The sequence below is a fragment of the Aquarana catesbeiana genome, linkage group LG07, assembly GCF_042186555.1.
Source record: "Aquarana catesbeiana isolate 2022-GZ linkage group LG07, ASM4218655v1, whole genome shotgun sequence".
Classification (NCBI taxonomy): domain Eukaryota; kingdom Metazoa; phylum Chordata; class Amphibia; order Anura; family Ranidae; genus Aquarana; species Aquarana catesbeiana.
The window spans coordinates 172371535-172395306 of record NC_133330.1 but is presented as its reverse complement, the minus strand read 5'-3'; the positions used below and the strand labels follow the sequence as shown (position 1 = coordinate 172395306).

Below are 23772 nucleotides of genomic sequence, written 5' to 3'. Positions count from 1 at the left end.
ACATCCGACCCGCTCCGATCCGAAAAGTGTAACGGAGGAAAAACCTACTTTTTCCTCCGTTTTCGGATCGGATCGGATGACGACGGACACTACGGACCGTCATCATCCGATCCCCCCATAGGGGAGAGCGGCGCTCTGACAGGTCCGTCGCTGCACAGTGTGCAGCGATGCACCTGTCATCTTCCTGCTCAGCGGGGATCGGCGGAGCTATCCCCGCTGAGCAAGCGGATGTTCACGGGGCGGATCATGACTGATCTGCCCCGTGTGAAAGAGGCCTTAAAGGCACATTTTTTTCAATGTAATTTTTTTAAATGACTTTTTTTTTTTTATTGCATTTTAGTGTAAATATGAGATCTGAGATCTTTTTGACCCCAGATCTCCTCATATTTAAGAGGACCTGTCATGCTTTTTTCTATTACAAGGGATGTTTACATTCCTTGTAATGGGAATAAAAGTAACACAATTTTTTTTTTAAACAGTGTAAAAATAAATAAAATCATGTAAAATAAATAAGAAAAATAAAAAAAGATATTTTTTTAAACGCCCCGTCGAGCTCGCGCGCAGAAGTGAACGCATACGTGAGTAGCGCCCGCATATGAAAACGGTGGTGAAACCACACATGTGAGGTATCGCTGCGATCATTGGAGTGAGAGCAATAATTCTAGCCCTAAACCTCTAAACCTCCTCTGTAACGCAAAACATGCAACCTGTAGAATTTTTTAAACGTCGCCTATGGAGATTTTTGACGGTAAAAGTTTGATGCCATTCCACGAGCGGGCGCAATTTTGAAGCGTGACATGTTGGGTATCAATTTACTCTGTGTAACATTATCTTTCACAATATAAAAAAAAATTGGACTAACTTTACTGTTGTCTTATTTTTTTTCATTCAAAAAAGTGATTTTTTTTTTTTTTAAAGCGCGCTTGTAAGACCGATGTGCAAATACGGTGGGAAAAAAAGTATTGGAATGACCACCATTTTATTCTCTAGGGTGTTAGAAAAAAAACAATATATAATGTTTGGGGGTTATAAGTAATTTTCTAGCAAAAAAAAATTGTTTTAAACATGTAAACACCTACATTCCAAAACGAGGCTGGTCCTTAAGTGGTTAAGAGACTAAAAACAAAATAAACACAAAATAAAAACAAAATTTCTGGCGAACAGACTCCCTCTTATGGTGACTACTAATATTGCACATAATCAAATGCAGGTATTAACTAAATCCGTATAGAAGCCACCATTGGGGTCAATCCTAATATAACAAAAATATGTATAGTATATAAAATTAAATATTAAACTATAATCACATATTTGTATATTAAGTAAAATAAAACCAAGTCAATAAGACTTATAAAATCTAATAATCCGATATAAAACAATTTAAATCAAAATCAATATTCAGGCCCCTGGGCGAGAGAGTGCACATCTCAAATATCCACCTGTATTCTTTTTTGCTTAATTCTCTTACTTTATTGGTTCCCCTCCAGTGTGATTTATATCTATCAATTGCCCAAAAATTTAGACCTGTGGGATCTCTATTATGATGTGATGTGAAGTTTCTTGAGACACTGTGTTTAGGGAAACCCTTCTTACACAGTGTCTCAAGACACTTCGCATCACATCATAATTTTGATTTAAATTGTTTTATATCGGATTATTAGATTTTATAAGTCTTATTGACTTGGTTTTATTTTACTTAATATACAAATATGTGATTATATTTTAATATTTGATTTTATATGCTATACATATTTTTGTTATATTAGGATTGACCCCAATGGTGGCTTATTTACGGATTTAGTTAATACCTGCATTTGATTATGTGCAATATTAGTAGCCTCCATAAGAGGGAGTCTGTTTGCCAGATATTTTGTTTTTATTTTGTGTTTATTTTGTTTTTAGTCTCTTAATATGGATGTTTTAACTTGATAACCATGTAAATATTTGATTTTATATATTGCATACAATCTGTATTACATTAGGATTGATCCCTTATTATTATTAAACAGAATTTATATAGCGCCAACAGTTTGCGCAGCGCTTTACAACATCCCTTTTCATAACTAATATCAATGGTAGCCTACATATGGATTTAAACAATGCCTATGAATAAGTGGAATAATTATTTATTGCATGAATCTACTTGCATCTGGGAGCGGCAACTAGACCCCAGTCATAAACAGTAACAAGCAACATCTCAGAGTGAATAGAAATATTTGGAACGGATGTACTGTGAATTGGGTTAGACAATATATTTTATGTTACAGGAACACTGGTTTATTAATTGTGTACCAGATAATTTGGTTGCGATATCATCACTTAAGGTGAACCCACAGAGTTGTGTATGCTGTAGGTATCTAAGGTTCATGATTGCTGCTAGCGATCAATTATATTCACCAGTATTACCACCTATATATTAAGATAATTTACACGGCACTAATAAATAGTTTTTGCATATAATTTTGGATTTATGGGACTTGGATTCAGTATTTTTTAAAGAGAGGATCTGTGCACTGATTGAAAGTTAATTAGAGCGCATCATTATTTTTATTACACTATATATCCACTTTAAGGTGCCTGATCACTTTTAGAATGATTGATTGCAGCTTAATTTTTTAGTTATTTTCAGTCACCTATTTCAAATATTCATTTCAGAAGGGAGATCATGCACCACTTCAGAGAGAATGACCCTTATATTCCCTTTTCAAACTATTTTTAGAATTCATTTTTTTTGTTTGTTTCAGTGATAATAGTTCACAATAAAGGCATTGCTAACCCTTTAACAGAATGCATACATTATTTTTTGTAAATTGCAGTTATTCCAGAGCTCTGAGATTTGAAAATATATGTTGTGTACCACATGTTTTTTTTGTTTGTTTTACATTTAGTGGCTGGTTAAGCAAATTTGCATTCATGATTTTATATTATTTGTTAGGTATTAAAAGGAGATATAAGACCTGCTATAGAAACTCATGAAATGTTATATCAAGTCACCAAAAAACACAATTTTTTACCAGAGGTAAGGAATTTTTGTGCATGTCTATGCATATTTTGTGTTTTAAAGGGAACAGGTGTTACTAATTTTCTTTCCTATGCTTAAAAAGTAAATTGCAACTCTTCAAAACTGCATGCGTTTTCTGACATGTAACAGTATACAGCCACATTATAATAAAAGTACTTTTTTTTTTTTTTTCTCCCCATGAATCACTCTGAATAATGTACTAAGTTACAAGGTTGGGACATTAGGGGACCAGCTGTGAGAAAACTAAGAGCTGGTTCTCTTCTCTGTGTTGCCCACATCCATTTTCACTACTCTTTGCTCTTCCAAAACTACCAATGACTCTCTGATGATGTGTTCAATATTAATAAGGGCTGATTGGTAAAGGGTGTGGTCTCTATACAAGCTAGATATTCAAAAGTAAAAACACTTTTATAAGGAGCCTGATGGAATAGAGTTTTTGGGAGCTTCCATTGCTGATTTGCTTTGGAAAGTACAGGTACCCAGGCTGCCGTCTTCATCCTTCCTTTACAATTTTAATAGCACCGACCTAGATCAAACTTATTGTTTATTAGTTGTTGGAACAACTGACACACACATGCTTATTCTAAGGATGTTACTGTGTAAGTATTGAATACAGCCCTGGAGCTTGTGCCTCTAAAACAAGTCTGCACTGTCTGTGTGCTACTTTCTTCAATGGCGCAGCCTATGCATATGATGGAGACAACCTGCCATCTGTTGCATCCTTGGCTATGGACTGGGTGCAACCATGGGGCTGTGCATGCTTATACACTTTTTTTAAACCGAACTCCAAGCAAGGGCAAACAGAAGATGCACCCTCCTGGTGCTTTTTTTTTTCTTTATAACATGCTTGATATTTTAAAGAATCCAGGTGTTTTACACATAAACCTTTATTAGATCTCAATGACCATGTTTAGTTAACAAGGTATTTTTTTTTCTCAATATGTGGCATTGATCAAACATTCTATTTTTTTTCATATTTTATGGACCTTTGACCACTGGGATATCTGTAAAACTATTTTTTTTTTTTTTTCCTGTACATTTCCTATGCTGAATGACTGCTTTAGTAGACAGACTTCTAGCAATTTTTAACCCCTTCCTGCTCGTAATCTGCATTTTAACACTTCCTGGCATAAATGTTCTCCTCTTTGAAAACCAGCACCTGATGCTTTGTACAGCTGATGGTTCTCTCTTCTGGTTGGCAGGTACAACCAGAATACCCATTGACAATTGGGATCACCTTTTGACATAGTGATCACTTGCAGACATAACTTCATTAACAAAAAGTGAAAGCCTGTGAGTAAACACTACTTTCTTCTGGTTGCAATGTTCAACAAGCGTATCTAAACCCAAAAACAAATATATTGCAGCTTAGTCCTTGGGGTACATTTATGCCACGTGGTGGGACTGCATTGGGTGGCTATTTCAGCGCAGTCTCATTGCATGTCAGTGCAACTAATAGATCAACTTGTGTATGTATATATTTTTTTTTAGCCTCTCAAATGAAATGCTTTCCGTGTTTTTAACAGATCGATAGAGATCAAGTGGTTACATACCTTTTTTTTTTTTTTTTTTTTTTTTTTTTTTTTGTGTGTGTGTGCGTGTGCTCAATATTAAACCAAGGAATTTCCCTTTTTAGAGATATATTTATTAGGGACAATGTTTTAATTAAAAAAATAAATTTTGTGTTTATCATAGGCCAACATTAATTTTTAAAAATTTTTTTCCTATTTCCTAATTTATTGTCAAATCCAATAGTGTAACCGTATCTGACAATTTAATTCTGAAAGTGTTTTTGAGCCCAACTCTCACATGATTGCAACCAAAAATACATATATACAGCTCAAAATGCTACATAGGGGACACTACGACCCACTTAGACTCTCTGCCATCTAGCAAAACTATGGCTCCCTCTGTCCCACGTGCCAAACTGAATTTGGCTTGTTTATACATACAATGTGGCCCTCCCCTCTGATTAGGGATGACTGAATACAAAATTAATGACAGCATACATATAATCCCAGGTGGCACACAGGGCTAGGACTCTATCTTTCTCCTAGGACTGATGGACAATCTGGACTTATCCATACCTACCAAGCTTTTCATCACCTGTGCTGTCTTCTTTGCAAGGAAAGCAATACTCCTTCACTGACCCTCCCATATTCTCAAAATGGAAATCCCTTGTTGACTCGGCCCTCCCTCTATACAAACTTAATTATATAGGATGGTGCTGCCCCCAAAACATTTGCCAAAATATGTTCTCTGGTCAGTTAAGGATCTACCATATGGCGACCGCCCTCTCTTTAAAAATCAAATGTGTTCTTACTAATACAGTTAGGTCCCAATATATTTGGACACAGGCACAGTTTTCATACTTTTGCCTCTGGTATGCCACCAGAATAAAATTAAAATGAAACAATTCAAATTAATTTGAAGTGCAGGCTTTCAGCTTTAATTCAAGGGGTTGAACATAAATATCAAGTACAAATTTTAGGAACTGCAACCATTTTTATACACAGTCCCCCCATTTTCAGGGGCTCAAATGTAATTGGACAAATTAATATAATCAAAAATAAAGAACATATGTAGAAAACTGCACCTATTCCTACTCAAACAAGCGCTTCTGGATTAGGTGAAAAATAATTCCTCAATCGGAATAATATGTGGTCAATTAAGGCTAAAGCTGCTACAATAAAACCCAGTCAGGGTACGATTATATATATGTATGTATATAATATAATCAGGCAGCGCTATAAACTCCAATAATACAGTACAAATATAAAAAAAAGTACAAATATTAAAGGTAGAAAAGGTGTTATCATGCAGTGCAATAGTATACATAAAACAGAGGGTCATTCACTAAGAAGAAAGCACTGCAACAGTTTACACATTAATTGGTGCGCCGGAAAAAGTTATTAATCAAACTGGCGCAAATTGAAGCGCAAATAGCGATAATAAATGCCCGCATTTGTAAACTGCAACTGGCGCTAGGGTAACTGCGGTTTTCTCGTTGATAATAGCGCACGCCCAATACAATTGGTTAATTTCATCTAATTGGGTGTGTCTTGTTAGGCAATTAGTAGATGTTCTCAATTAATTAACCCTTTTCTTGCTAATCTCCTTCCTATTACTTACATTTGAAAGATATATTATGTTTTCTTTTTTTACCCAAATCTTTCAATACATTGCAAAGAATAGAGAAGTGTTTCTAAACCAAATAAATTTTATATTTTCAGATCTTGATCTTTAAAGGTGACCATACACTGCCATCAGTTAGATCTTAAATTTGATTTGGTGCAAGAGCCTGTTTGATTTCCTCTAATTTTAATTAATTATTTAAAGTGTGTCTTCCTATTACCTATTTTGCCGAAATATCAAGTTTACAGAGATTGGCCAATTAGATTGCATAGTGCATGACCATCTTAAGTGCCAAATTTTGGAATGTAGATGTGCCATGACCCACTTGTATTTTCCAAACGATATTTCTTGGGCATTATACAAGGTACATGAGAACACACCTTTTTTGCAAGACATGCTAGTTCAGTGATGGCGAACCTTGGCACCCCAGATGTTTTGGAACTACATTTCCCATGATACTCATGCACTCTGCAGTGTAGCTGAGCATCATGGGAAATGTAGTTCCAAAACATCTGGGGTGCCAAGATTCGCCATCACTGTGCTAGAGTGATCAGGAATCTTCAACCTACAGCTCTCCAGCTGTTGCGGAACTACACGTCCCATGAGGCATTGTAAAACTCATTCACAGACCTGACTAGGCATGATGGGAATTGTAGTTCCTGAACAACTGGAGGGCCGTAGTTTGAAGACCCCTGTGCTAGACCATTATTATGCTTCCAGAATTGGGAGTGTGAGATCTACCCAACTTCTTTCTGCTGGTGGACACAAGTGTGTGTGTGTGGCATAGATTGTGTGTGTGTGTGTGTGTGTGTGTGTGTGTGTGTGTGTATATATATATATATATATATATATATATATATATATATATATATATATATATATATATATATATATATATATATATATATAATTTTTTTTTTTTCTCATATATATGTATATATATATATATATCTCATATCTCTCCACCCGCTGAAGCAGGAAGCAATATACATTTAGTCACCGAAAGTGAATCTGTAGGTGTGTGTTTTGAGGTCAAATCATTTAGACATACTCACACGAACACCACCCCATGTAAACATAAATAAAAAATTATCTTAATTTGCAAATAAAGCCTTGTACACACTGTATGATTGTTGGTAGGGGATTGTCTGTTGACAGACTGTTGTTCTAAAATCTTACCGTTAATAAGCTCCTTTTGACAATTTTTGTCCAACTTTCGGCCAACAAATGTTGGATGACAGGCTAGTAAATTTTCAGCAGACATCGGTCTGTTGTCAGATTTTCGCATGGTCAGTACACAAATCCGTCACACAAAAGTCGAAAGTACAAACGCGCATGCTTGGAATCAATGCTCACCAAACACGAAATTAGCAGAAGGGGCCCAAAGGGTGGCGCTCAAGAGCTGAAATTCCTTGTAGTATGTCACTACGTTCGTGTTTGTGGCACGACAGTTATGCACCGTTAATATGCAAGACAAGATCCTGGCACACACCCTTTTGAGAAAAATCCGACACTGGCCAACAATCGTACCGCGTGTACGAGGCTTTAGGATCATCGCTTCCTCAGAGAACAATGAGGGGGGCATGGTGGTCTGGAGAAATTAGTAGCAGTACAAGCAACTTCCTGGAGGGGCATGATGTCATTCCTTGTGTGCTGGCCACCGCTTCCGGGAACCATATATGCACCACGGGGACATGCATCCAGGCCCGTAACTTTATTGGCATATAATAGGAAAGCAGATGCAGATTTTGCAGGACTGGACTAACAAATGTTTCTAATGAAAGGCAACTGGCGTTTTCTATTAAACAAGGTCTAAATGGAACAGAGTTGTACACAGTTGAACTTAGGAATGTGTCTTTGCAAAGTTCAACTAAATGAAATCCTTTCTTATTTTTACTTGGGGATAGAGTGCAGAGGGATTTGAAGTCTTGTCAGGGTGAAGACGCCTCCCAAATTGCCAGTTTCTCCTCCTTCAAATTTATTCACTTCCTGTCACATAGCCAAACCGTAAAACCCTACCAATGTCTTTCCTTGGGGACACACAGGTCAATCTAAATCAGGGATATGCAATTAGCGGACCTCCAGCTGTTGCAGAACTACAATTCCCATGAGGCAAAGCAAGACTCTGACAGCCACAAACATGACACCCAGAGGCAGAGGCATGATAGGACTTGTAGTTTTGCAACAGCTGGAGTTCCGCTAATTGCATATCCCTGATCTAAATAATGCCCCCATTAGGTAAATTGCACTCTAGCACTTTGCTGTGTACATCTCAAATTTTTAGGTATCTTGGACTTTGGGGTTTATTTCCTAAAGGCAAATCCACTTTCCACTACAAGTACACTTGGAAGTGCAGTCACTGGAGATCCGAGGGGGACATGCAAGGAAAATAAACAGCAGCATTTTTGCTTCTACATAATTGGATGATAAATTCAGCAGTGCTTCCCCTCAGATTTACAGCAAGTACACTTGTGTGGATTTGCTTTTAATAAACCCCAAAATACCTAATAATTTGGGGTGTACACAATCGTGCTAGAGTGCAATTTGCCAAATGGGGACACTAGTTAGATTGACCTGTGTCCCTTAGGAAAGACGTTGGTAGGGTTTTATCCTCACTTCCTGTTTGGCTATGTGACAGGAAGTGAAGCTAATTTTCAGAAAAGGGACACAAAGCCCAACCTAAAAAAGACAAGCAGAGGTTGTAACACTCGCTTGGTTTCCCTCAAATGCCCCAATTAGAATAGGATTTTCTTGAGCTAGATTTTAGTTCAGTGCTCTAAATCAGTGGTTCTCAACCCTGTCCTCAAGTACCCCCAACAGGCCATGTTTGCAGCTTTTATTTCGTCTTGCACAGGTGCTTTAAATCACAGTCAATAGCTTGGTATTTTGGACAGCTATTTTAGCTAAGATAAATTCCCAAAACATGGCCTGTTGGGGGTACTTAAAGACTACGGCTGAGAACCACTGCGCTAAAATGGAAAATTGAATACTTACCTCTCGGTAATTTTCCTTTCCTTGTGCCTATCCATGGCAGCATACGCACAATTAATGTATATGCTACCATGAAAGCACCAGGAAAGTAGCTTTTAGACAAATCACACCCCCCCCCCTTTTTTTTTTTTGCTATGCCAATCAGCCTAGTTAAGCTGCAGCTGGGAAATCTGTTCCATGAAAATTTGTTTAGGGGGGAGTGTAAAATGCATTACTTGGATTGAGCATACATCTGCAAAACAAATGATTGGTCAACAAAACAGGACTTGGAAAAGAGCAAGGAAAGCAAAAAACACATTTATGTTAATTTGAGACACTAAAGGAATATGAAAAACTAAATTAAGTGCAGCGCAAATATTATAAAACTATATGATATGTACTGGAAATGATAGTCCATATGAACAAGAAGCACAATCCTCCTGAGGTAAAAACTTCCCTGATTAAAACTTCTTCTTATTATGGAACAGAAAGCTTCTCCGCTAAAGGTGCATATGATATGCTTACCAGATAGTAGAATCTTACAGGCATGGATTCCATACACTCAGGGTCCCCACTGCTCCGATCCTCTGGTTGATATCATTGATTCCCCACCGGTGACTCTCCACAGCACACTCCAGACATGGAAATCCAATGTAATATGATAGGAGACAAGGGGAAAAAAGGCATCTAAGAGCGGTCCGTATAATCCAGCTTCGTTAGGCAGGTACTGGCACTCTCTCCTTCCATGTTTTTGCGCCCGTTCAACCCATGCTTAACATTTACTAAGATTTTGACCGCGCAATGAACAAATGCATGTGAACGAGCGCAAGAGCTGCTTGCGCATGCGCACTGCTTACATTGATCTCACGCAGTTCTAAACGTACTTGCAGGTGCAGCAGGCTACCTCTGAAAAAGTTCCTTTTCTCATTCTATTTTGGGCATATTTGTTACTTGGGCAGTTGTTACTAAACTTCCCCACATCACCCCCCTAATATTGGCACCTCCACCTTCTGTTAATATTGAATTGGAGATGCAGTGCGCCATGTCCATAGTGGCGCACAGATTGTATTCTCCCGTGCGCCCAGATCGCTATAGTAAATGGGGGGATTTGCGCTCTGTTACCGGCGCACCATGTCGTAAATATGGAAATGTGCATTGCGCTTTGTCGTGCACCTCTACTGTTGGCGCACAGCTTTAATAAATCACCCCCAGAGAGTCCATAATATATTGAAGCTAGATTCTATATTAAGTCCGTGAGACTGTCCAGAAAGAAGTTCAGTTTCTGCTTGCAAGATAAGCTGTCACCAACCCTTTCCAGCAGGCAGCTGAATGTGGTAGGAGACCCCACACTATCCCCGTATGGTCTGCTGATGCAACCTTGTTTAATATTATGCCTGTTTGCAACATTGTTTCTGTAAGTGCAAGTCCTAAGAGGGGGTCTTTTGTGGAAATGAATAAATCGTTTTAAATTGGATTACACTATGGAATTTCCTTTCCTTTTGATTTGAATCGCGTGTACCACTGTGTGATCCAGCTGTCTGGTGCAGCTTTCCCTGGGAGATTGGAGGCAGAGAGATCAAACCTATGTGTGTTTTGCTTGATTCCGATAAGAGTTGAATTTGAACGGGGGATGTGAGTACCCCCTTGTTTCTTCACGTGTGGAGGTGTTGGTGACAGCTTATCTTGCAAGCAGAAATTGAACTTCTTGCTGGACAGTCTCACGGATTTAATATAGAATCTGGCTGCAGTATATTATGGACTCTTTTTTTGTATATGATTGCACTGCATGATGACACTTTTTCTACCTTTTAATATTTGTACTGTATTATTGGAGTGTATAGCGCTGCCTGTGTTTGTGTGTGTGTGTATATTTAGAGCTGCACGATTAATCGTCAAGAATCGTTATCGCGATTTTTTTTTTTTTTCCCCTGTTGCGATCTTGAAAAGTGTTTCATGATTCTTGCTATGCAAAGAATTCTCTCTGCTCTTCTGAAGTCACAGCTGTCAAAAGAAAGGAAGAAAAAATCCAGGCAGTCTGCCAAGAATCAGAACATTCTTTAACAGTGAAACTTAATTATAAACATTGTAGCAATTTGTCAATGGAATAGACTTCCTGTGTAGTGAAGAAAGTTTAACCACTTAAACACTAGCAAAGAGGGAAGACACATTAAGGAGAGATATCAATGCTGCTCACCCCAATATGGACAAGAAAAATGGGAAAAAGTCCCCCAAGCGGGGTTTTTAGGCAGCTAGCTATAGATATGAGCAAGGCATTAAGTAAAATATTAAAATTCTTTATTGAAGGGTAATGAATAAATGTAACAACATATAAATATAAATTGGGAGCTCAAGTGGGAAAATACCCATACCAAATACATATAATAGCAAACATAGGTTATACACAGCATGTGATAAGGCTATTGCATAACAAGCCTGACGCGTTTCGACCCATGAATTTTAGGGTTTCTTCAGAGGATGAGTTTGCTAAAGAAAAAAGAAAAATTTATAATAGTATGTCCAGCTTATTTAAAAGAATTACAGCATAGGCAAGTTTGTTTAGCAACATGTTTAGTAACACTTTGCACATAATTACCACTGAGTTTGGATGTACCCCTCGATCAGAGCCTCCCCACATAGCAGCCAGACCATCCAGTGTGCCCGCACGTAGCAGCACCCCGGAAGAAGGGGGAACAGGAATCCACTTGATATGGCTTGCAAGGAGTCACACGTATAATTGCCCCCCCACCAACACGCCACGGGGGAGGTGGGGCTGGAACCTACGAAAATTGTCAGAGCGTTAGCTCATGAATATACCCATATAGGTTAGTGGTTAGATTTAACTGTTGGGTGGTCAGAAAGTGTTGTAATAATCACACATTACAGCTTGAATTGATCATGTGAAGGATAATAAAATGAGTGAAGTGACTATATTGGTATAACTAATATAAAATATGTCAGGGATGACCTTGTCTTTAAATGCTGACAATGGCAGTGATAGGAAGAGAAGTGAGGGATGTGCACAGTGAATAATGACATGTAAAATATATGTGAAAAAAGGAATGTGCATGAAAATGATGTGAGTGAGTGTTTAAACAGCAAAAAAAAAAAAAAAAAACCCACAAAAACAAAAAAAAAACAAAACAAATGAGTGTATGTGTGATGTGTAAATTTAAGGAAAAAGTGCATGATATTGCCAAGTGTCTATGTGAAAAAAGTAATGATGCGAGTGAGTGTTTTAAACAGCAGAGAAAAAAAAAAAAAAAAACAAACAAATGAGTGTATGTGTGATGTGTGAATTTAAGGAAAAAGTGCATGATATTGCCAAGTAACTAAGTCTACGGCATCCAGAGCTGGTGTGCACATAAATCAAAATTAAATATAAGTAAAATATTATTCTATGGGGTCTGACAAAGCATTGATAATCAGATGTATCATAAGTTCTTACTCACTCCTACTGTTGAGGAAAAGAGTCTGGCCGTCCAAGGAGGAAGTGGAGGGATCACACCCAAATCCACCCTCATTAAATAGTGTCCTTAATTAGTACTGAAATTAACAACAGGTATCGTTTCTTCCGCCCCTTAACCCCGGTGTGTAGAGGGAGGCTGTGGCCGCCATTGGCAGGCCTCGAGTGGCTCCCTCAGCGTCCTTCAAGGCGAAGCCCCGACATCTGTCGTCACCTTCGCCGTAAAATACATGACGTCATGAGGCCGCACGCACACGCGACCCGCACGTGTGCGCACACCGCATGCAACGTCCGAAGGTGATGGGAGATGCCGCCGGCAGGGTAATCACGCCCGTGGGCGGCCGATCCGGGAATCCGGCCATCCAAGGGGAGAGACAAGGGGAGCGCAGGTAACTGAGCTCCCCACCCTGCCGGGAAGACACATCAGGGAACATGATCCCCGACCCGGGGAGCATGCGATCATGCAGGCATCACAGGGATCCGATGGCCCAAGCTGCAGGCAGGGAGGTGCCAGTCGAGAAGCACACAAACGAGCTCACATATGCAATTTGTGAAAAATAACAAATGACAAAAGTTTACTACATAGTTGCTTATTGATCATACAAAGTAAACATTGGAAACTGTGCACTGACAATTCTAACAATATTCCTAAAAATATGTAAAAACCAAAACAACCCAGAGATGGCAACATAATTTCAACGTTTAAATAGATTTATTTGATAGAAAATAACTCCCAGATACGAAAAATAGTAAATGTATAACAACCCAAATAAGGAAATTTGCATCGGATCCAATGGATCCCTCATTGCTCGCGGTTGCGATGCGATTTTACTCTATTCGCAACCACGAACGAGGCTATGAATTATAGACTCGATTGAGTATAATAATAATACAGACTCACAATACAAGAGTGTAACTGACTTGGTGAGCTCAAGGGGAGAAATATAATTCCGATTTAGTCCCCTTATTGAGAGTCTACTTATAATCCTAATATGCGATTTAACACATTTTTGGAAAATATATGGATGCAATCTAATGTGGTATCTAGGATTAACACAGAGGGATATATACAGGAGAACAGACAGTGCACAGCTCATGTCTAACTCCCATGTGTCAAATGGGGGAAGGGGTGTTTAACCACCCGAATTTGTATAGCAAAGATGGAAGACACATTAAGGAGAGATATCAATGCTGCTCACCCCAATATGGACAAGAAAAATGGGAAAAAGTCCCCCAAGCGGGGTTTTATATGTTGTTACATTTATTCATTACCCTTCAATAAAGAATTTTAATATTTTACTTAATGCCTTGCTCATATCTATAGCTAGCTGCCTAAAAACCCCGCTTGGGGGACTTTTTCACAACCACTTAAACACTAAACCTTTTTCTGACATTTGTTGGTTTCAAGTTGAAAGCTTTTTTTTTTTTGCTAGAAAATTACTTAGAACACCCAAATATTATATATGTTATTTTAGTAGAGACTCTAGAGAATAAAATGGTGGTTGTTGCAATATTTTAGGTCACACTGTATTTGCACAGCGGTCTTTCAAATGCGATTTTTTTTGTAAAAAAAAATGACTTTAATGAATATAAAAAAAAAACTACTAACCAGTAAAGTTAGCCCAATTTTTTATTTTTTTTGTATATTGTGAAAGATTTTACGTGCGTGATCTTTTTATTCTAAGCAAAAAAATCGTGATGCTCATTTTGGCCAGAATCGTGCAGCTCTAATATAAAAAAAAAATATAAAATATCTATCTATCTATCTATCTATCTATCTATCTATCTATCTATCTATCTAATGCTTTGCCAGGCTCTAACTGCAGCTGTCTTCAGTTGTTCTATGCCTTTAGTTTTGCCTTCAGCAAGTTAAATGCATGCTCAATTGGGTTTAGATCAGGTGATTGACTCGGCCATTGCAGAATATTCCAGGTTTATGAATGGTTTGCACCTTGTGGTGAACCCTCTTTGTATTTGCTCTCGTGAAGTCTCCTCTTGATTGTAGACTTTGACAATGATACGCCCACCTCCTAGAGAGTGTCCTTCACTTGTCTGGATGTTGTGAATGGGTTGGTTTTTTTTTTTGTTTTGTTTTTTAACCATGGTTTCCTGCAATCATCCACCACTGTTGTCTTCTGTGGACGTGCAGGCCTTTTTATGTTGCTGGTCTCACTAGTGTGTTCTTCTTTCCTTCAGAATGTACCAAACTCTTGATTTGGCCACTCCTAATGTTGCTGCTATCTGATGGATTTGTTTAGTTTTTGAAGCCTTTCACTTGCATGGACAGCTCCTTTTGAACGCATATGATGTAGATTCACAGCAGTAGATTCAAAATGCAAATACCACACTTGGAATCGACTCCAGACCTTTACCTGCTTAATTGATGTAGAAATAATGGAGTAGCCCACACCTGGCCATGATTCAATTGTACAATTATTTTTGGTCACTTGAAAAAAAGGGAATGGCTTTTCCTAAAGGCCCCTACACACGATACGAAAATCGGATGGAAAAATTTGCACAACGTGCTGTCTGACGACTTTCGGATCGCTAGTACGGTGCTTTCGACAGCCGATTTTGTTTGCTTTTTCGTCAGACACAAACTGGATGTGCAGACTATAAAATTTTTGTCAGATGTGAACTCAACGTCCGATTTTCGTTTCATTAGCATGGTTTTTGTTCGAAAAAAAAAATTGTAAGAGCAAGACTACGCATGCTCAGAAACAAAAGAATACATACAAAACTATTCAACGCATTAGGTCACTTCTGATACTGTATTCTGTCGTACGAAAATTTTCGTATTGTGAGTAACCTCTTCACTTTCGTCATGAGACTAGCATGCCACAAAAAAACTGACGTTCTGTCTTCTGAAAATCTAAGCGTGTGTGCTAGGCTTAAGAGATTTAAGTCCTAAACCCTTCCTCTGATACCCTCAATAAACATGAGCATGTGATAGAGATATATATATATATATATATATATATATATATATATATATATATATATATATATATATATAATATTCTCTCTCTCTCTCTCTCTCTCTCTCTCTCTCTCTCTCTCTCTATCTCTATATCTATATCTATATCTATAAATATATATATATATATATATATATATATATATATATATATATATATATATATATATATATATATATACATACATTGTTATGCTACCCAACTCTAGTTCTGAGCCACATACTTATACCACCTGTTTATGTAATATATATTTATCACATATATATTTACAATAGGGAGTTCCACATGTACAGTATAGTGATGTACTCAAGTTTGTCTTTCTTCATAAGCCTAGGTTTAACCACTTTACCCCCTTCCTGACCAAACCCTTTTTGTTGCGATACGGCACTGCTTCGCTTTAACTGACAATTGCGTGGTAGTTGTGCGACGACGTACCCTAACAAAAGTCATTTTTTCCCACAAATAGAGCGTTCTTTTGGTGGTATTTGATCACCTCTGCGGTTTTTATTTCTCATTCGTTCATTGATGGACACAGCCTTCTTTATTCAGAACCATAGGGTTATATCACCTCCGCAGGAGTAGGACTAGGCAGAACAAAAAAAAAAACACCTGGCTGCGCCCATGGGCTGTCCTCAGTCAGTATATTACCCCCTCCTTGCTCTAGGTATTCAGTTTTTGTTTCTTCTGCCTAGTCAGGAGCAAAGACCTAATTCCTGGGAAGTCCTGGAAATTTTTGTTGTTTATTTTCTTTTCCTGGATTTTTTTCCCGGTGAGATCTACAATCAACTGCTGGGCTGGGCATTTGATCCAATGGTCACCCCAGTCTGGCCAGTGAGCACGTGCAGACCGCAGCTACGTGCTAGGTCTGCTGCATCATAGGCCCCCCCCTGAGTTTTTTAGGGTAGCGCTTAGGCATATAGCCTAGCATATGACACCCCTGTCCTCCCCTACCTCCTCTGTCGAACAATCCTATCTGGCGCTGCTGCCACAGATGTGGCCCAATTTGTGGGGTGGTTACCCTGCTCCCTATCCTGTCAGGGAGTGAGGACGACCGCAGAAGCGCACAAAGGGACACTGGTTGTGGTTGTATATCTGTGCGGGAACCTTTCAAGATGGGAGATGCAGCGGTGACTGCGGCAGATGGCCGGTACCCCTTTGGGTAAGCCCAAGCACGGCAAAAGGTACCCCTTTGGGGAGTCCCTCCTTCAGAAGGGGTCTGTTCCATCAGTAGTGCCCCCCCCCCCGTCTCTAGGCTGCTCAAGGCAACCATGGCTCCAATAGGGGAATCTCTGGCTTCTAAGGGTCCAGCTGACATACCTGGAGGGGGGGGGGGGACAGAATCCCCCTGCTTTTGCTGCATTGGCAGACCTATTGCAGTTGTATAGCCGTTTGTCCGCTATGCCTCTTGGCTGCAGTTCCCCTGGTTGCCGAGTCTGTTTCCTCAGCGGTGCTTAGACATGTATTTTGGGGGGCTACCCTGAATGACATCATGTCGCGTCTTGAGTTTGTCTGGTTACAAGATAGTTTTCTGGCTGTGTTCCTCCAAAAAATGTGTTTTTTTTTTTTGCTTCCATTGGGCGTCTGTCGCCAGACTGCTTGCTGTTCTCCACAGGGGGCTGTGCAAGCCCCATTGCTGCAGAGTGTGATTGTCCCGCTTCCCATGCTGGAAACCATTTTAGGGGTTTTATTCAAACCTGTTCACAGTCTAAAAGATGGAGGGCATGGTACACCTAATTCTGAACCTCAAGGCCCTGACTTGGCTTGTGTAGGTACAGAAGTTTAGGATGGAGTCCGTCCTCACAGCGGTGGCACTCCTTCATCATGAGGACTTTCTGACTTCTACGACATCATGAATGCTTACTTACGCATTCTGTTATGTGCCCGACTCCAGCACTTCCTCCGTTTTGCTGTGGGTGCGGAGCATTTTCAGCGCGTGGTGTTGTCCTTTTGATCTAGCCACCACTCCTCTGGTGTTCACAAGGTGTTGGCCCCAGATCTGGCATGGTTACATCAGTGGGGGTTGGTGGTTCTGGGCTGCCTGGACGATCTTCTCCGACTTCTCGATTACCCCAAGGAGCAACGTAGTTCCTATACAGACCTTCACTGATTTCAGTTGGCGTCTATACTATCGGAAGTCTGCTTTGGCCCTGCTAAAACGTTGGATTATCTGAGCCTGACTGGGCTTCAGCTCTGGCCAGCGTGTTTCTTCCCCTGGACAAACTGCAGAAGTTACATGCTGCATTTTTCATTTACTGTCCGGCAGGTGGGCTCCTCTGCGGATCTGCATGTGGGTGTTGGGTCTGATGGTATCTACCTTTTTTTTTAGGCGATTTTTATTTGCACAGTTCCATACAAGCTCCCTTCGGGGAGATGCTGGCATAATGGGACAAATGCCCAAGGTCTCTGAACAATCAGATTCGGCTGAGTCAGGAAACCAAAGGTTCCCTAGTCTGGTGGCTTCGCTCTCTTGTTCTTCAGCGGGGAAAATCCTTTCTCCCCTTGTATTGAACAGGGTGACCACCAGTGCCAGATGTCCTGGTTACCGAGTAATATCCTGGAACTCCAATCGATCAGACTAGGTCTGGATCATGAATGGTTCGTCTTCGGGAGCTCCCGATACGGATCCAGTCGTACAAGGCAACGGCAGGCCAAAAAGGCTGTTGGCAACCCTGGCTGTTGTCAGTATCCTCTGGTGGGCAGAACTTCTCGTTCCTGCCCTTTCCGACGTACGCATTCCAGGAGTGGAATACTGTCAGACGGATACCTCAGTTGGCTAGGGTTGGGCCACAGGGGGGCCCTTCACTGGGCCGTGTTTCATCAGATTTGTCTCCGCTGGGGCACTCCTGAGGTAGATCGTCCAGGGGCTCCTGGACGACATAAGTTATTACGACACGCGTAGGGCGAAGCGACACGCTGACGTCAACTCGTAATCCATTTGTGTATCCAGTAGGAACGGGCAGTCTGTTTGTGCTCCGGCCGGCGCAACAGATTTCTGTGTTTTTTCATCTGTTACTATGTAAGTGCATTACTTTTTTTAATAAAAGATTGTTATTGGTTTTACACTATTGGAGCATTATTCTCTTCCATGCACTGTGGCATTGCCTCGCTGAACCGGGTTGATGTGAAGTGATCCCCCACCATCTGAAGTTTGCTTGCTGTTCCTGGTAGCTGTCAATTCATTACATGCTTTCCGTGATCCTCTGTGATGGGGGATCATGGCATTCTGGTAAGAGTGCACTCCTGTTGATTGTGGTGGTGGATTTCACTCAACATTTGGAAACAAGAGTTAATTTACAGCTTGTTCACATATTGACGGACTTGGAATTTATTATTCACTGGTGTTTAATATATCACATTATGTGTTGATCACTGATGATGTCTATTATTCATGTTATTTCTTGACGTCCTTATTATAGGCACCAATTTTATCTACATATTGTTTTATTATTGTTTTTTTTATTCACACTTATATATCACTATACGTTTTTTTTTGTTTATCGGGTTCCTCCTTTCTCTGTTACAGCGCGTTCTTCTCCAGCACTTAGTGCTTCTTGGGCCTTCTGTTATCAGGCGTTCGTTGCGCAAGTTTGCAAGGCGGCCACTGGTCGTCAGTGTACATTTTCACAAGTTCTACAAAGTGAATGGGTTGGCATCTGCGGATGCCTCTTTTGGCCGCAAGTTTTTTGCAGGCTGCTGTTTAGATGGTCTATTCCCTCTTGAAGTGGTATAGTTTAGGTGGGTTACAGCTTGTCTTGGGTGAAGCTCCTGTTACCCGGTTGGCTCTTGTGTTAGCCTTGGGATTTTTCGGTGTCCCACCCCTCATGTTGGGCACTGCTTTGGGACGTCCCTGTGGTTCTGAATAAAGAAGGCTGTGTCTGTCAATGAACAAATGAGAAAATAGGATTTTTGACTTACCTTAAAATCCGTTCCTCTGAGTTAATTGACAGACACAGCACCCACCCCTCTATGGAGTTTTTTGATACTTCTATTACTGCTTGCTACTAAACTGTATACCTAGAGCAGGGAGGGGGTTATATACTGACTGGGGACAGCCCATGGGCGTAGCCAGCTGTTGATTTTTTTTTTTTTTCTGCCTAGTCCTACTACTGCAGAGGCGCTATACAACCCTATGGTTCTGAATAAAGAAGGCTGTGTCTGTCAATGAACTTGGAGAAACGGATTTTACGGTAAGTCAAAAATCCTATTTTCTCATTTGTTCATTGACTATAGACAAAAAAAGCAAACATTTTGCAAAAAAAAGCAATTTTTTTTACTTTTTGCTATAATAAATATTTCTTCCTCAGTTTAGGCCAATGTGTATTCTATACATATTTTTGGTAAAAAAAAATTGCAATAAGCGTATATTGATAAGCAAAAGTTATCGCGTCTACAAAATAGGGGATAGATTTATGGCATTTTTATTATTTTTTTTTATTAGTAATGGCGGCGATCTGCGATTTTTATTGTGATTTGCGGCGGACAGATCGGACACTTTTGACACTATTTTGGGCCAATTGGCATTTATACAGCGATCAGTGCTATAAAAATGCACTGATTACTGTGTAAATAGCACTGGCAGAGAAGGGGTTAAACACTGGGGGGCGATCAAGGGGTTAAATGTGTTCCCTGGGCATGTTCTAACTGTAGGGGGGATGGGCTCACTAGAACATGACAGCGATCACTGGGAGCAGTAGATCCCTGTCTTGTTGCTAGGCACAACAGGGAAATGTTTTGCGCACCTGTGCTACTTTGCCGACTTATATCGGCGTGAGTCGGTTGTCAAGTGGTTAAAGATTTTGTAAAGTTGTGGGTTTTTTTTGTTTTTTTTGTGTTTTTTTTCTTAAAAAATAAATTAAATTATACTTTCTGGCCCCAAACCTCCTCCTTCTGCGGCCCCCTGCCGACTCTGTCCGCTTTACCTCTTCTCCGCATGCCACCATAGGAAGCCGCTTCCTATGAAGACACACAGAGCGCTCTACAGATCTGGGCTGTGTACTGTACATCCATAGACACACACAGCACAGGTTAGCCCCTCCCCCCTCATTGGATTTTATTGACCGAGATCTCAACCAAGATTTGGGGGGTTTGGAGGACTTAAGACCTGCAGACGGGTAATTATTTAAGAGAGAGGAAGGAATGGGAATTTTGGGGAAAAAAATGAATGCATGTCGTTACCCAACCTATTGTTGTAGTAGTAGTTCACTTAGCATATGTATTGATTTGTTGATTTTTGCATTTGCCATGAGTTGGGCTCCATTCAGGGGCGGACTGACCATTCGGCCACTCGGGCAGTGCCCGAGGGCCCCGGGCCACTAGGGGGCCCCATTAGGGTTGCCAGCCTCAGTAAAACCTGGGACAGTATGTAAAAATCTGTGTTTTTTTTTACATCTGTCTCTGAAATGTCCCCTACGGACATCCTTTTGGTCTAAAAATCACGAGATTATAGCTGCCCCACCTCTCCAGTACCTTCTCAGCCAACAGAAGCATGTCTGCGTGTACATGTATGTGTATACTGTGTGTATGTTTGTGTATACTATGTGGCTCCATAATCTGTGATTGCCTGGGGGCCCCATAATCTCCTATTGCCCGGGGGCCCCATGAGTTGTCAGTCCGCCCCTGGCTCCATTCACACTTCTGCGACTTGTCATGTGAAAACACCCCACGTTTTTCGTTTACAACCGTTCAAATATGTGCAACATAAAGTAGCAGAGGTTTTAAAAAGGTTCCTGCACTACTTTGGTCAGACTTTCATGCGACCTTGAGTGCCATAACCTGTAATGTCAATCCTCAAAAGTTGCATGAAAGCCCCACATGAATGTTATACATGCAACAGTTGTGCAACAGTTGTCCAGTATCATTGGTCAAAGCCAAAGTTGCATCCAAGTCGCACCAAACCAAAGTTGCTTCAGAATTACATCAAAGTGGCACGCCAAATTTGTGCAACGTTGGAGTCGCACAAGTGTGCATGGAGACTTGCTGTTCAATGAAATGAATGTAAATAATGGGATTTGTTGTTGCTCTTGCATTGTGTAAATATTTTATCCGAAGTATTTATGTAGCAAGTGTTCAATGATTCACTATGTTCAATTTGAATGTATAATTCTTTCAGGCCTTTACAACTGATTTCAGAGTACACTGGGCGCAGCATCCATTAAGACCTGAATTTGCAGAGAGTACATATTTCTTGTACAAAGTAAGATGTTTTACTGCATTTATAATTTTTATTGATTCTTTGTGGTTGCTGTGACATTTGTCTCGTCAGCAAAGCTGATGTCCTGTTTGCTTAAACTGTTACAGGCGACTGGGGATCCATACTATTTGGAAGTGGGAAGAACAATTATTGAAAATTTGAATAAGTATGCTCGCGTTCCATGTGGGTTTGCAGCTGTTAAAGATGTACGTACAGGAAGTCATGAGGACAGGTATGCTGTACTTATTTTTTCCTTGAAGTATTTACGATAAAATACATGACAAATGGTATCACTATATATCAGGCATGTGTAGGCAAACCATCATAAACAAATGGAGGATATTGTCAAGAACATTGATAAATTCGTATGCAGAAAGTTCATAAGCTGCTAGTATCCAGAACATGAAGGTGTGTAAGCATGTAGACTTATTTGTTTACTTTGTATATTGGGCACATCATACCTTCCCTTGTGTTCTACCTAGCATTGGCAATCCAGTCCCCGTGTGTGGTGTGTTTTTTATTTTATTTTACTTTTTTACATCAGAAATTATTATAACATTTGTTTGAGGATAATGCAGTAATGGTCATCATATTTATTATTCTGGGACCATGGATAATTATGGATATTTTAATTGTTTCATATTAAGTCATAATAAAAAACATTTTCCAAACAATATTGTTGTGCACCAATAATCTATATTTTTTTGGTTTATAAAGGGAGTATGGCACTTGCAGCTCATTTGTTATAGTGATTTTTGGGGGCTTTCTTGTGAAGCTATGCAAAAGTACAAAGTAAATCCTTTGGCAAGAAATATGTTTTCAGTTTGTGGTATTATATCAGTGAATAATACATTTTATCTGGGTGATGGTTGTTACTGCATTTTACGCATTTGTCTGCTGCTTTACTTGCTATTTTTTTTGTGTGACGGCATATAAATTCAGACATGACCACTAGATAATTTTACTACAACTTTTTGTTTGAAGGATGGATTCCTTTTTCCTGGCAGAGATGTTTAAATATCTTTATTTGCTGTTCTCTGAGAGGGAGGATCTTATATTTGATATAGAAGATTACATTTTTACTACAGAAGCACATCTTTTGCCTCTGTGGCTGTCCACTGCAAACCACTCAAAACAAAAGAAAAACACGGTATGTATTTATTTTTTATTCATTGACAAATCAAGTCCTTGTGTAAATATGAAAAAAAAAAGTTAGTGTTGGGCTTAAGGTTTGTTTGGGTATTAAAATACCAACTCCAGGCACATTTCTTAAACTAGGAGAGCCCTGGCTTGCTGTACCGGGTTTAGCCCTCCTCTCCTTGGTCTCAGTTAGGTTACTACAGTGTTGACCTAAACAGTTATTGCTATACTATTAAGACACAGGATTGGCTTTTCATTATCGGACCCTTGTAATGGGATGAGTGTGGAGAATTACTAATTAACCTGATTAAGTATTGGATGTAAGCAGACATTTTTTTCTTTTAAAGGTTCCTTATGACATATGGCAGTTTTTTGCTGAAAAGTTTTTCACATGCGTACCTGAAACTGCTGGTTTAGAGTGATTTACAGTGTTTGCAATATGAATAACAATGTGATGCTTTGCTGTGTTTGTTAAAAAAAATGCAAGCTGGAAGGCTAATTCATGTCTGACTTTACACTTGAGTGTAATTTTTGTTGCATTTTTACTATTTTTTGTAAAAATTGAAAATTTCTAATAAACAAGTGGACAAAAGGTTTGTTTGGGATTCATAGTGGATGTTAAATTAAAGCTGGGAACACACACATAGTTGGTTGGACGAAAAAAAAAGAAAAAACTGACAGAACCCTGTATCACAACTATGTTTGATCCAGGGATCTCTCCCTGGTCTCCCACTGAGCTGATATATTGTGACGGGAGAATTCCCCCTCTATGCCAGAATACACTGATCAGCATTTGCAGCCAGTGCTGATTGAATGCTGGTTTTCCAGCTTGACTGTTCTACAGAAGCCGGTAGACCAGCTTCTGTTGAACAGA

The 23772-nt window shown here is 39.7% G+C and overlaps 1 protein-coding gene across 2 annotated transcripts in view; it reads left to right on the top strand.

Annotated features, from left to right (window-relative positions):
- Positions 1-23772, top strand: part of EDEM3 (ER degradation enhancing alpha-mannosidase like protein 3) — a 155992-nt gene that overhangs the window by 70290 nt on the left and 61930 nt on the right. For both annotated transcript variants that reach the window (XM_073592876.1, XM_073592878.1), the window contains exons 11-14: positions 2936-3019; positions 21678-21761; positions 21866-21990; positions 22743-22908. In XM_073592876.1, the coding sequence (XP_073448977.1) occupies positions 2936-3019; positions 21678-21761; positions 21866-21990; positions 22743-22908 (459 nt within the window). The remainder of the gene's footprint in view (positions 1-2935; positions 3020-21677; positions 21762-21865; positions 21991-22742; positions 22909-23772) is intronic.